This window comes from Merops nubicus, unplaced genomic scaffold, assembly GCF_000691845.1.
Source record: "Merops nubicus isolate BGI_N331 unplaced genomic scaffold, ASM69184v1 scaffold35681, whole genome shotgun sequence".
NCBI classification, from domain to species: domain Eukaryota; kingdom Metazoa; phylum Chordata; class Aves; order Coraciiformes; family Meropidae; genus Merops; species Merops nubicus.
In genome coordinates this window covers 14,126-29,989 of record NW_008586981.1, presented here as the reverse complement: position 1 = coordinate 29,989, position 15,864 = coordinate 14,126, and the positions used below count along the sequence as shown (strand labels likewise).

Genomic DNA, 15,864 nt, shown 5'->3' with positions numbered 1-15,864 from the left:
CATTCTCACACATCTTAAGTCGCACTTAACTGTGCAGAACTACTAATAAACTGACATTGCCAGGCTAACATAAAGAAGATGCCATCTCTTGTGATCATATAAATTATTACCAAATAAAATATTTCATAAGGTATTATAAAAGTAAACTATACTTTACATACACAAAATATTCAGATTATCATTCTGTAATGATCCTCACTGGAAGTTACTCAGAAATTACTCTACTTACTTTTGAGATCTAAATTTCTGGCTCCTGCTGTGCTCTGTGTTGTGATTTTAGTGTCAATCTTTACAGTGTGGAGATTGTTGGTATCCCTTGATATCATCACATTATGCCACTGGTTGTCATTCAGAGGTTTATTAGAACTTCCTTTGATGAGATTTGCACCATTTCCCAAGTCAAACACATAGTGTAAATACCTGGGAAAAGAGAAAAAAAATTGTAAAAGTTTCCTTTTTCTTTACATAGCAAGGGGGCACTAAGCAATGTCTAATATTTCCTATTTCCTTGTATTCCTCAGAAGTGCTGGTAAAACTGGAAGACAACAGTGAATGCCCAATGGGGAAGCAACCTTAATTCAGAGTCATTGCCATTCATTTAGATGGGCTGAGATGCAGTCCCAAATTTGTGCAAAGTTAACAAGCACTCCAAGTGCAAACACATGCAAACAGAGAGAGAAGAGGAAGGCTACAAACTAGTACTTCTTTGTGCTAAACACTAGAGAAGTTACATGTGTATATACATATTTACTTTCATACTTTCTCAGGCATCTAGCTTCATCTGAAAGAGAGTTGCAATAAAGCATGTGAATTTTAACATGAAGAAACATTCATCAATTGTATATGCACAGTCAGATAAAGATTTGTATCCTAAACTTTCCCCTTTATTTCTCCTGCATATACATTTTTAATAGACTTGTTTTGTCATTATGCTAATCCATACATACCCTTTTACTAACTCAACCACAATGAAATCATTTCCATCACCACTGTTAAAAAGTATCAATCCATCCAGGGAGGTTGTTTTGAACTGAAAAAAAAGGTGCATAGATGTATATGCTTGTAGCGTGGCCAATGCAACATAACTTGCTTTGGTTTTAAAAGTTACAGGGTCTGCTATGATGTTCCTGAACCCAAATCTTGCATTGAGCTCACAATAATCGATGTCTCCATTTTTACATAAGTCAATGTATGCCATGCCATTAAATGTAAGACTCTGTAGATGCCCAATGAAATTAGAAGGCACAGAGGACAGGTAGCGCCGTTCTGTTATTATTCCTGTTTCTATATTGTGGAATTCCAGTCGTGTGTGATCACCAGCCATTTGACCTTTAAACAGTAACAAGAAAACACGTGTTAGCATCTGAAATGGGAGGACAAAAAGCACATCATGTGGTTAAAGTATCTGCACCAATTTCACACTTTTCAGAATGGGCAAGGTCACTTCTTGGCTCCAGAAAGGATTCTCCTGCATTCATCCAAACTACTGGTAAATATCTGGGAGCCTTTGCACTGTGTTCAGTATGTTTGAAAAAGGCCAACAGCAAGATTTCTAAACTGAAACATGATACCACAGTACATCAAACTACAAAAGAAAAAAAAAATAATAATAAAAAATTCCTCACTTTTGTTACACTTCAGCAGATGAGTGATTTTACTATCAGCAAGTGCAATTAATTAACACAACATGAAGATCACAAAGACAAATCTTAGAGCTTAAACTACAACACTGGAGTTTCATGGAAGAAAGACATAACAGTTCAGGAGTTGTTATTCCATGTGTTTTGCTTAAAAGTGTATGGTTTGGCAAAAGTAAGGAAGGATTCCCGTTTAAGCTCTCCCAGGCACATTTTGCAGCTGGCTCTGCTGCCCTGCTGCAAAACCCTGTGCTGCAAGGATGGGCAGAGCCTTTCTTAAAAACGACTACCTTTGTGCCATGGGGATAAACTGAGGGAGAAGGGGGAAGAGTCCTTTAAGAAACAGATGAAGCAGAAAGCCTTGAAGGCATACACAAGGGTGCATGCCAGTGTCTTGTAATCCTGAAGATAGCCAGGTACCTATTCACATTAGAAAAGTGTCCAGGACCAAGCCTCACAGCTACCATTGAGTCTTTCTTCACCATGCAAGGACTCCTGGCACAGCAGAAAGCCTGAAATTTGCTGAATGTATAGCTAATCTGAAGGAAAGGATAAATCCTGCCAGGGTACATTGTGCACAGGCCAGGTAAGTTTTTAAGCTGTTTTTTAAATACCTTATTCAGCATATAAAAATTGTGCCCACTGAAGAATTCCCTTTTCTAACAGAGCCCAGATTTTTTGCCATGTTTACTTTAAAGAAGTGGGGCAGTACTATCACAAGGATGATTCACAGTCACATTGTGGAGATATGGCAAAAGAGTTTTTTATTACTAATCAATTCCACCACTTAATGTACCTTTTGCAAACCATACCCTAGATTTCCCAGTTCCTTCATTGGTTTGTGTCTCTCAGAGAGTACAAAGAAGCTGAACATCAGACCTAGTCAAGCTGGAACAAACACTGGCATAAAACTGTTCTATAATACAAGTTCCCACAGTTTCAGTGTAAAGCTCTTGACAGGCAGAGTTCCCTCTGTCCTTCCCTGAACGTACTATTCCAAGAGGAGACTGTGAGCTCTGACCAGGCTGGATGTGTTTTGCAATGGTGTAGAAAGCCATGAGACAGGTTTAAATGTTCGTGCCATCATAGGTTTTATAAGCAAATGCTTGTGTACCTGTGTGTGAACAGGGAAAAGAGACAGGCAGGATGAATGTAGATATACAGGCTTTGCCCAGGGAAATGAATTCACAAACAGGTTGCCACAGCACTGCAAACACAGGTATCAATGAACTTACAGTGAAAATAGGTCTGCAGGGTTTAACACCATTCAGAGCATGTACACACAAATTGCTCTAATAATTTATGATAAATATTTACAAGCAGGTTACTTAGCTCCAGGATGCATTCTATATAAGAACTAGCTCTCCTGATGTCATTGAACACCACCAGCATCTGGGATGTGCAGTCAGATGGCTGAACACTGCAAGAGGCAACCTGAATCTCCAAGGACATTCTTCTTGATGTTCTTTTTCTAATCATCAGCTCTGAAGACACAATTTCCTGTGATGTATTAAGCAAAGGCGGGTTTCTTCCTTACAGCAATGAGTCAGGTTGCTGTCTTGAAAAATGCCAAATCTGTAACTTTCTGCAAGTCCAAGGGCTGTATATTGGATCACAGCCAGAGAGCTGAAGGTCGTGTTTTAGAGGACATCGTATTCTAACCCTATATAACTTCAGATGGCATTGCATAAATGTCATGGCAAAAAATCCACTAAGCTTTGGCCTGTAGCACGGTATCCTCTTTACATTCACTACCTTAATGTATTTTGTTCTTAAGCACAGCCATAAAAGAGTTCCAGAATCTGGGCTCACATCCCAAATCTCCCTTTAACATTTCAGTTGTACAAATAGGTTAACAGGACTTAAAAACCTTGTAATTCTCCACAATATTTGCCACTACAGCGGTGAAGAAAGAGAGAAAGAATGCAACTCTGCTTACAAGGTTAGGTTTTTGGGGTTTTGTTTTTGTAGGTTTTTAACTTGTTACGTTGATGCACAAAATGCATTACCTGTTGCAATGCTATGTGACCTCATACAAAAAGCCAAGTGAATCTTGTGTAACCATAAGCTAGGTATCCTTTCCATTCTCCAGTTGTAGTGATCTCCTTCAGTCCTTTTCTATTTTATATATATTTCCAGAAAACATAGTGCATTAGGGCTACAAGTATTTAGAGTCTTTTATGATGACTAAAATTTTTAAAAACACCTGTATGACTTCCAATAAAAGCTAGTTGTTATTCTGAAAGATACTACTTATCCATGCACAAATTATACATTCATCAAAGATAACTAAACTCAATCTATGATGAATAGGTGATATTTCATAACCTGTAAAACATGGAAAGTCAGACTAAATTACTTAATGGCTTCCCTTCCAGCTTAAGAATTCTAGATTTGATTTTTTTTTTTTTTTAATATATAGGAAATTGAATCAAAAAAGGAAAATACAGTGTGTAATGAGGGGAACCTGGAATTTTTGGCAAGAAGTCTGTTTTTTCCCTCATGTTCCCTATAAGACTATAATAAACTTCCACACGGATAACTACCATTTTATGTTTTTAACCACATTTCTGATTGTTGAGACATCTCAGAATAGAAGTTCTAAAGCAGTTCAGAGAAAGAGCACTCCAGTCTGATATGGCAACTCTTCCACTACCCCTTTCAGAAATTCAAAACTACTATACATTAAATTGCATTGTGTGCATTTAAAACTGAAGTTCACAAAGGCTTTGGCAACACATTATGTTGCAAAAAAACCCAAACCCTCACAGCACTACATGGCAATAAAGATTTTCCATGTAGAATATTTAATATTCCCGGGACTAACAGCAGATTTCCGATGTTTTGAGAATTGCAAGTTCCCTCTATCTCCTTCTGTCATGCCAGCTTCCTCCTCACTGATGGAGAAGGCCACAGATTGGCCACACAGCTTCCTGCAGGGAGTTTAAGAAGACTTTTTCTCTCCAAAACACTGGGATGATTTTCCCCCCTTGGATGAAGAACCTCAAACATCTGTGGATTATGCAAATGTAGGCAACTTCCATCTTGGAGAATTGAGAGGGATTTTGAGTCAGCTGGCCAGCTACTGGCATGTGGAAAGAATACAAGTGTTGTGCCAGAAAGTTGAACCCACACGCAACAGCTCTGCTTGACCAGTAGGTAACTGAAAAGACCTACTGGCCTTAAAAGGTAGAATAGAATAGAACAGAATAGATCAGTTGGAAGGGACCTACAGTGATCACCTAGCCCAACAGCCTGACCACAGCTGACCAAGAGTTGAAGTATGTTATTAAGACCATTATCTAAATGCCTCTTAAGCACCGACAGGCATGGGGCATCGACCTCCTCTCTAAGAAATATGTTCCAGTGTAACAGCTGTTTGCTGAGACCATGATATTTGATAACGACTGCAGATATCTGCATGAAGAGTCATGACAAGTTTTTACAGTCCTGCATTATTTATTTCTTCACCTGACTAGACTATATATGGTAGAAACTTCTGGTTTTCACCTTAAACCTTCACATATATTTCAAACTTTCCTGCACCTGCACTGAGCAGCTGGGACTGAATCCAAAGGTGAAAGCAGTATATCTTGGTGTTTTTGTAACCTGTAGTATCTGTAAATAAGAAATTTGCCATAAGGAGCTCAGGAAATGTGCATTTGGTTCTAGACACTATTTTTTTCATATCTAAACAGTTTTGTCTAACTACAAAACAGCCCCAAAGCAGTCTCATTATTTGAGTTGCAACTGAAGCAGCAAGTTTATATTTTTCAGTATAGTTCCTGCAATATTATATATTTATTTTCACAAAGAAAATAGCTGCTTTAGGCCATCTACTTTCCTGGGGAATGACCCAAAGCATCATCAGACATACAGACTAGATTTTTGGTTTGCTTCTGGAAGACCTATTGGTAATTTCTGATTCTAGAAAATACGTTCTTGCAACTATATGAATACATAGTGATTATTTTTTTACCAGTGAGTGTCTTCGGTATTCTCGCGAGGTGAAAAGGGACTACTAAAGAAGGTGTTTCCCTTTCAAAAGCTTAAGAAAATTGTTACTAATTTAACAAAGCTTAGAGCCAATGATAAAAACTATTTAATACTACACAAAAACAAAGTAAAATCCTAAATCGCTAACATAAAATTAGGCATATTGCATTGTGCAAGGAAAGAAGGTCAGAACACAGGTTTGTTGCTTAACAGAACAATATTGAAGTCTTCTCTGTTACAATTTTCTGATAATACATGCATAGACAGTATGTCTAACATCTGCTAGCATTCATGTAATATTTTTTCTCCCATCCCAACTGCTATTTCAGTATGTAAGAAAAACCTGTTGCCTAATTTTTAATTATTGAGGACAACTGATGCAAGATTTAAAACACAATAGAGTATCCTTAAAAAGTTTATTAAATTCTTCCTTTCAGCAACGGCTTAGAGTTTAACCTTAGAATAAATTCAGTGTGTTGCCAAAAACATTTTCCTTGCCATTTCATTAGCGATGCATCAAATTACTTCTCTCCAATTACCGTATAAAAACAGTCATTTAAGTCAGCATGAAGGTTTTCATTAATACCAATAGCAATGTTAGAGGTAACATTCACATCAAGTGCAATAACGCACTTGTAGTATCAGTATTTCAAGATGCGTAACATCAATTCTGGATCTTACCCAAGAAAAGGAAAAAAGCATCTGCTGTTTTCAGATAAAGGCATTTTAATCTGTCATTTTTTAGTTTGCATTTCCCCCCAGTAACACGGAGTCACAATGCCACACTACCTGTCATGGCCTGCTGGTCATCCACCATTAACTTTAAACTTTTTCCTCGCCGAACCACACGCACTGTGTGCCACTCATTATCATTGAGGTTATAGCCAGCAAAAAGGGTTTCTGGACCTTTGCCTGTAGGATATGCCAAACAGTCATTATGCAACCTTTAAATCAGTTTACATGTGAACCTCACAGAGAAAGAGAGAGAGAGAGAGAGACAGAGAGACTGGCTGGGCAAATGCTAAAACTCAACAAAAGTCATAGCAAACAAGAAAATTACAAAGTATAAGCAAATCTCAAAATATAGAGCTACTACATTAAAACACTTCTACTGTATATTTAACTACATAAATGTATTGTATATACAAATTTAATGAGCCAGGTTGTCATAAATAGGCACAGTCAACATAGCTTTAGTTATGCACTTTCCAGTCATATATCCTTTTAAGAAATGGGATTAGTGCAGCCAGAATAACTTCAGCAAGTGTTTACAGGACTGGATTTCTGTTCCTTCATTTAAAATAGATTGAGGGAAAGGTACAAGTGGTAAATGTGAGTGCATGTGTGTTATGTTTTTCTTGATCTGCCAGCTTCTCAGCCTATGTTTATTAGGAGTTGTCAGAAGATCATCTATTACCTTATCATCCAGATCCAGTACCTTCTGATGTTAGTGGACCTTCAAACCATACTTTCCTTTTTCATTTAATGGATACCTTTTTTTGTAATCTGTTATTTCTATAAGCAGTACAACACACACTTTTGAAGCAAATACAATTCTATGAATAGCACAATCTACTTGCAGTAACTGAAGCATTCACAAATGTAGGAGAGAAGATAACTTAAATACCTAGGAAAATTTTTTTTTTCTGAAGAAAATGATTATGGAAATTTTTCGTTGTTCTGTTGACCCAGAAGAATGAGAGAAAAATCCTGACTGTGAACTATCATTGATATGAGTAGATGATTGATCAAGCACTGAACCAATCCATCACATCATCTGTGCTGAATTTGGAGTTACTGGACCTATGTGGTGACTGTCCAAAAGGTAAACATAATCGTCAGTTAACAAATTACATTCCTGCAAAAGAGAGACTTCTCTGGTCTGTTTTTCAGTTCCTGTGCCAGAAAGAAAAGGCTGCTGATAACTAATAGACATAGAATAAAGTAACATTTCACATAAAAACATTAGGATTACACTGAGTTAGACCATTGCTTCCACCATGTCCTTCTAGGTTATTACACCCCATGTGTTAACCTTCTTTTAAAATGGATATGCCACTGGATCTGAAACTCTTTTCAGAGTTTTCTTTTTGCTTCCTTTCTGCCAGGGCAGGCTAACTATGATGGATGAGGTCTGTGAATAAATGGGTACCGTATGACATTGCCTAGAATCAAAGCCTCTCTGATTTCAGGACTGCACAGTGGGAAAAAGACACTAATAGCTTCATGTATCTGTTCAGCATATTAGACAGTTTTAATCTCAGACTTTTTCTACTTTCTATCAGCATTCTTTTAACTGCCGCTGGTTTATTGCTCTGCCTTTATATGCAATCAATTCTGTAGCATCCCTTTCAACTAACGGTGCTTCAGCGTATATAAATACCAAACCAAACATGGCTACTTACATTTATACAGGCAAATACATCTATTACGTTCTAATGATCAGAGACTTCTAAAATCTTCCTGTTTTAAAATTAAATATACGTTTTCCTATGTAGCAGTCTATTTCTTTTGCTAGAGTATTTCAAGTGAAAAAATCAGGTCAGAACTTCCTGTGAACTGCCTTTGTTCATAGCACATGTGATCCAAAACTGGATTAAGGGTAACTATGAATAAAGGGCTATGAAAAGGACAAACCTGGGAGCAATGCAGTAAGAGTAGTTTTGGCCTTGTAGAAACTAGCTGCCTTACATGCAGATTTTCTTTCCTGAAACAAATCTCTAACAGAAAAGAGGTGGTTTTGTTTTGTCATAATGAGTACAGGGAACTACAAAATAGCAAGACCCAGTGTCCAGGTATATGTGCATACCTTTTTAATGGCACTGGCCAATCTCAAAACCAGTTCATATTAGTACTTTCCTCACTGACTTTCAAATATATTGACCTGAAATTAATTTAAACACCATATTACTGAGATCAGAACAGTTCAGAGTCTTTTTCTGTCCTGGTTTATAGTGCTTTCATTTATAGTGCATTTACTTTTAATCTAAATCTACTAAATCACTGTCTCTCCATTCTTATTCTGATTTCACACTGATCTGATTCCAATTAATTTAAATCACACCAGCAGAAGGCGCTGTTGTATTTAAAAAAGGATTGGCATAGTGCCACTTTTGAGGTGGCTCGTCTTTTTTTTACCCTCTTGTCTTTAAAAATATTAAGTCTCTCTCAGAAGAAGAAAAGCAAGAGCTTTGATAGAAGATACATTTTTTTAAAAAAAGATTTTTTCCTGCTTTCTATTGACTAATAGTACACTTCCAACCTTATGTCTCTCCACTTCTATTTCTCTTGTTGTCCTGCTGGAACGCATTTGTGTCTTTCCAGACAGAACACAGCTAATCTATTTCATATACCCATCACTCACTCACTTTCTGAGCTACTAATTTTTACAGATACTAATACCTTAATCACAAAACTTTCACTTCAGAAATAAATTGTAACTTGCAAAATTCAACTAAGTAGCTCCTCTTGCTTGAGTGTGAAATTTATTATCAATGTCTATGTTCACCTCTTTTCCTACTTCAAAGGCTTAAATAACTACTAGATTTTATGCATCCCTAGAGCGAATGGATAATACCAAATAAAAAATTATAGGTACTTTCATGGCTCCCACAATTTGCTCATAACCCATAACGCCAGTAAAATCTGAGTCCATTTAAAAGCAGATAATTGCTTGTACAACCATCTTTTTACATGGGAAAATACAGACTGTGCAGCCAGTCAATAGAGGTAAATTCTTGATAATGCAATTCATTATTAACAAGGATATATAAAGTCCCAAACATCCTAAGTTATAGCTTTATTTAGGCGCTCAAAGTTGAGCTTGCTTTGTTTTCAGCACCTCAGCTAGAACTTAATTGCTTCCTTTTTAAGCTTAAAGGGAAAAAGTATGAACCTCCCAAAGAAAAAATCTCATTTTCAGTGTGCTGAATATTCTAAATGTTCTCTGGAGATCCCTAATCTCTGTATTATCTTGTGGAGGAGCCTGTTCAGTCTAAATCAAGTGCTGAATATGCTGAATTCAAACAGGCCTGTTAATTGATGTAACAATGTATAGTTTTTTTCTCTTAGAGATACCTATCTTGTTGTACTTAAATTACAAGATCTTTGAACTATTTGAACAGAACTTCACAAAAAAAACAAACTGACCTTGAAACAAGACACCAGCTTTTGTAATTGTACCAAAACCCATCCAAAACTAGTTGTTTGAACCAAACACAGGAATTCTTACTGTTTCTTAATATGCCATTCACTACTACCAAGGCATAAACTTGCTTAGAACATTCATTTCTGTGATCAAAAGTAGACATCAAAAACGAAGTATCAAAAGAAAGATAAAGGAAAGAGAGACTAGGAAGAGAGACTGGATCATTTAGTGAATACTATACTAATCTATGGAACCAAAGTTAGTTACAGGCAAATTCTATCAGTATAGGAAATGTCAGTGGTTTCAGCCCAGTTTGCTAACAGAGACATACTACAACAATCAATATCTGGTGGCACTTTCCATTTGAAATTTGAGAGTAAGTGGACCAAATGACAAAACCTTGATATCACTCCAGTTAATAGAGAAAATTACTTTGAGGTCAGGGATGCTAGAATTTCAGATGGAGTCTTAGAGCTGAAATAATATATAAATGGCAAGCCGCACTGTAAAATAAGGACAGCTGAATGGCCCTGAGAGACACCTAAGAGTCTGATGCATCACCTGATGCAGAACCAGAAAACTCGGTGCCATCCCATTTATCCTGCTTTCCAGGGTACATCTAGCATGCCTGTGACATAGGCTTCTCTTCCAGCTGGCAGACAGTCACACAGCCACTGTGCAAGCTCTGTGAGACATACCACACACACCAGTCTGCAGCACAAAAAGTTCAGAAAAGATTCCTCCAGAAACAGATGCAGAAACACAAGGCAAATAGGGGAAGGCATCCTAATCTGCATTATCCTTTCTATAGTGGTTAGCTGCAGAAATAATTCAGGTCTTCCAAGTCACTCATTTACAAACATGAATTTAAAAAGTCACTTACTATAGTGAATCAACCGTGTTTAAATGACTGCATCTGCATCATCTTGAAATTCCCTGACTATGCATGTTTCTTACTAATAGAAAAACTTAGTTGCCTTTTAAAGATCAATGATGTATATCAGTGTATCATTTAAAGCTAATTGCTAAACTAACTTGAGAAAGTCCGACTGAAGTTCAAAGAAATTTTGTCAACTGTATTTCTTCCTAACAGACCCAATACGGAAAATTCCACAAGAGCAGCACATTCACTCAATTGTATCAAGCAAAACACATCAGTCTGCGCTGTGTGATCAAAATGTTCCAGCTCATAATAGCTTTATTATAGGCAAAATTGCTTTTGGCAATTTGGGTAAAGTATTGGCAGTTTCGGGTATTTTTATTACTTTTTAAAACAAAACCTGGCATTTCAGAAATTAAAATGAAGGGGATTAGAGCTGTTAATATAATTCATTAGTCTTCAATTCAGCTATAGAATAGATTTACTCGTATTATTTTGAGAAAAGGAATTATAACATTAGATGTAGAATGTTTCATATAGAAACACAGGAAGTTAAAGTACTTTTGAAAATTCTGCTGGTTTCCTCTACGTGAACAAGCAACAAAGACACTGCATTTAATATTGATGTAGTTCACTAGTAAGGAAAATCAGCATACCTACTGCATGCACTGGGGAAAAAAAATCCATGGAAGGATATAAAAACCAACCAATCCAGGAATAGAGCACCATGTCCAAGTCTGAGAACACAGTTTTCTATAGTCATTCCCTGTTTCTTACCTCTCTTTTCTGTGAATTTAATTCCACTACCCATGGTCCAAGCTGCTCAATATTTCCCCTCTCACAACTTTGTCTACATCTAGCAAGCTATTTAAGTTGGTGTGTGATAGTGCACATACTCATCCATTAATTTCTTTAAAGCTGTGAGATATTAACTGTTGGTGGCACATAAATAGAGCCAGTGGATAAAGATGGGAGGGCAGAACTTACACAGATCTGTTGGACTAAATTAAATCTAAGAATTCTTGGTGTCTGCCAGGACAGGTGCTGATGATAAGCTACAGTATTGTGAAAGCCTATGCTCTACAAAGGGAATGAGAATCACTGCTGAATTTTACCAAAATGGAGAAAGAAACCTCAGAAAGTAGCAAACTTTGGAGTTTGAAATCTTGGCCTCTAGACTCTCCTGTCACATCCAAGTCTACATAGACCATAAAGACTTGGTCTCAAGTTGGGAAGTGTACTTCACTGGTTAATAATTTGATCTATGTTAAGTTAAAAACCATATTTCTTGAAAACAATGGTTTTGAAATGGTAATTACAGCTATATATGAACTCAGAGTGCATGAGAGGATAAAACAGTTTTTGTTACTGCATTAGGAAATGTGCAATCCAGCTCAGAGAGTTTGCTCAACACATTACTTAAAACATTTACTGTTAGGAATCAGCTGCATTTTAATTTAGTTTGCTAAGTCACATATCTAAGCAAGTGAAACACAAACAGCCCTAAGGACATGTAATTTTCCTTCTTCTTGGAAATAATGAGAGAAAAGTGTCTTTTAAAAGCTAAAACCAGAAGTCAGCTAGATCACTGTATTTTTAATAAGAGTGCAGTTTCTCTTTTGTATTGTTCTCTAAGGAACATGACTATCCAAAAATGTACTAAAGGTACTCAAGGTTTTATGAGCCTACCCCAAGGCCCTGAAGTAAAGCACAAAGTCAATGAGCTTGAAACATACGGCTGTTGCTTTGTCAGCTCACTGCTGAACATTTTCTGTCAAATTTTCAGAAATTATGAACTTGACAATTGACTTTGCTATAGGTAAGGTGAGTGTGAACTTTCAAAACATGGCAATTCTATGCTAATTTAAAGCACGCTTCAGTGCAAGATTATTTACTTTGTATGTATTGGAGGTAATAAAAGTGTGCGTGCAAAGATCATCCAGCACTACAAACACACTGTAAGGTCATACGTTGCCTTGAATCATGCTAAATTTTTTAAAATGCACCCAAATCTCAGGACTCTGAATTGCTATTCAGTGGATTCACTTCCACAAGCTACTCATGTGATTTTTAATAAATCTTCATCTGTTTTTACCTTAATTTGACATGGCTGCTATAACAAAACATTCCTTAACTTTTAAGTTAGGTATGTTTAAGCACTTTTAAGTAAGGTGCTTTTAACACAAACACATTCAAGTCAACATCTTTGACTTCATTCTACTCATGCCACTGAAGTACATTAGGAAAGCAGCTATTTCACAGGGCTGCTATCCCATTTTCTCAGCCATATCCACATTTCCCAGAGTGCTCCTGTAGCCGACCCTGAAAAATATCACAGAAGGATGACAGTACGGGAAGATAGCTGGAAGGTCTGGCCACCAAGGAGAGGAGGGTCTTCATGAACCTGGACCGAGTCACTGCAATAACTTGCCTGGACACTCAGTTACTGAATAAGACAGGAAAACCAAACCAAACTAAACAAAAACCTTGAGAACAAACTGTTACTTTTTTTTAAAGGATAACCCGCTATAAACTAGCATACTGCATAAGGAAGAATAAAATGTGAAAGTTTAATTCATTCACAATACTGACATTTTCTCATGCAGCGTTGTTTGCATTAAAGAGAGATGTGTTACACTGGAAGTTTGTTTCAATGAAAAATTCCTTGTACCTCATATTTAACAAAACCATTGTAAAACTTGTAGAGAAAAGAATGGCTAATACACCTGGTGTTAATTAGTGATTGCTTTTTTTCCCTCCTTTAATGGGAATAGGATTGAAAATTATAAGAACTGACTTGGCAACTCCTGTGCAAAATAGTACCAAGACCAACACAAAACTCCAATTTTAAACAATACTGGCATTCAGTTTTTTGAAAGTATGTATTTTTTTTGTTCTGATTGACTTTAATAGCAGTCAGGATCTCTGTGAATCCAGAGTTCTGTCAATAGTACTGATCTGTAAGATGTGGGCTTAAAATAGGGGGGAAAAAGTAATTGCAAGATGAGTTCTAGTCCATTTTCTCCCTCTCTGAGTAGAGTTAGGTTTTTATCTCAGCAGACTCATTACTCTTGTCTTGGCTACCCAAACCAAAAGCCCCAAACTCTACAAAATGCAAAGACAGAAACACAGACATTCCTTGTCCTGGATTTATAGAAAAAGTGAGAATATTACTCTAAACTCTCAAAGAAATGGAGAGTGATATACCTGGCAATGTCTTTTTCCTTAGACATCATCTCTGCAAGTTACTATTCAAATACAGCGCCTCAGCTTCCATAGGAACTTTGATGCCTTGTCTGAAAGACCTGGAGGAATTCTGATTTGGAAGAAGGATTTCACCAGGAGTCAGCTATCTAAATAACTTTGATAATATGGACCTTAACTGCTCATCTGCAAATTGCTAGTCATTCAGCTAATAAATACAAAAAAAGACTGAGATACACAGCTGCTACAGGGAACAGATACAGCAGACCTCTAAGTGTGCCCTGATGGTGCAGATCTGCAGTCTGAAGAACCTGTGCTACTGTTTTCTACTGCTTTGTCTGTCCCCTTTCTCTCCACTTAAATCAGATGAAGGAAAAATGACCTAACTTAGAGTGATTTTTGCAGAAATGGTTGGTATACACTTGATATTTTATTATTTTTTTCCTGAGAGAACTGGAAAATTGATATACTTTGGTTAGATTATAACTGACAACTGAGAAGAAGCAGAAAGAGCTTTGATAACACATTAGCCTTTCTGACTTTGATATTGACTGTGCCCATTTACATCAAACCATGGCTTTCGAAACTTTGAAGTACATTTTAAGATATAAATAAACAGAACTTAGTTATGCTTCTCCATAATATACCTTTTTAAAAACATCACCTTTATATTTAGACAAAAAAAAACACAACAGAAAAAAAAAAACAAACCACTTAAATATTTCATTTTACCCTTCTATCGTGTACATAGTGCTTAAGAATAAGCAGATTGGTAACTAGTTGGCACAAAAAGGAAACTAATTTGGACTGTGACTTTATTTTAAGAATAAGCTCCTCTTAATTTACAGGTGTCTTCATCCCAGGGCACAGCTGTTATAGTGTAAAAACTAAATCTCATGTTTTCTTTTTTTTTTTTTTTTTTTAAATGAAAAAGCTGATTTATAACATTTTACCTAGTTAAGGGCAAAGAAAATAATCTTTAAAGATTTATGATTGTTTATTATTTAAATGTTTTAAAATATTTTTCAACTCATCGTGGATCAAAAAGCACAATTTCTTGGCACTGCTTATTCTTGGATGCTTCTACAAAGAGAGGAGTCAAGCAAGGAGTACTAAATTAGATATTTTGGATTATTTTCAGAAATTACAATTAGATGAATATGAAGGGTGATCCCCGTTCTATAAACAGCCTCTGATGACTTTGATGGGTATGGGATTGGTCTCTGGTATTTTTCTGACTTATACAACAGACAACATATAAGGCCTATGCTTATTTTCCTGTATATACCCTGAACTATTTCACAAAATACTTGCAAAACCAGACTTTTTTTGATTTGCATTGCTTCATCACTATGTTATGTCACTCTTGCTCCAAGTTTATCTTTGTAAAGTTTTGTCATTACAGTGTGATAGTTCCTGATTACTTTTAGACCTTTTCAACTTCTGAAGTGCCACCAGTTCATCTGCACCAGGTTTCATCCATAATTTAAGGTTCCCATAGGGATATAGGCCATAGGAAAGAGCAGCTAGCATATGAACAGTAGCAGGGTCATATAAAGTGAGTATGTATCCTAATATTTCAATGCTCTACTACTATTTTAAAAGAGTAAACCACACACATTAACAGTTGTTTGAATCTTATAAAGAGAATTTTAAAGGAAGACCACCTTGAATTTTTCAGATTGAAATTGTAAACAATAGTGTAAATATTCTTTATCTATGTATTTCAATATTGACTTAGGTCTAGATATTGCTTATCTATAAGAAACTTACTATTTGGAAGAAATAGTAGAAATCCGCTATTTCCAGGATGTGGCTTGCTCTATGTCTTGTGTGTCCACATAAAATTAAATCAATATGACTTTTACAACGGATTAGATGGAATTGATTTCAACCTTGAGAGAATTTCTCAGATACTCTTTTGTCATTTATCTCTAAAGGACTGTGCTCAGTGTCAGTGAATGACAATTTTGTTATTTAAAAAAACAAGTGTTTTGACA

General features: G+C 36.3%; 1 protein-coding gene across 1 annotated transcript; it reads right to left on the bottom strand.

The window, feature by feature from the left end:
• Positions 1-229: 229 nt before the first annotated feature.
• Positions 230-11,471, bottom strand: LOC103781089 (neurexin-1-like; the record flags this gene model as incomplete). Its single annotated transcript, XM_008948791.1, has 4 exons — positions 11,438-11,471; positions 6,423-6,545; positions 948-1,329; positions 230-420 (listed from the first exon to the last, which is right to left on the bottom strand). Coding segments are annotated over exons 1-4 (730 nt in total), but the record flags the coding sequence as incomplete, so codon positions are not given.
• Positions 11,472-15,864: the final 4,393 nt, after the last annotated feature.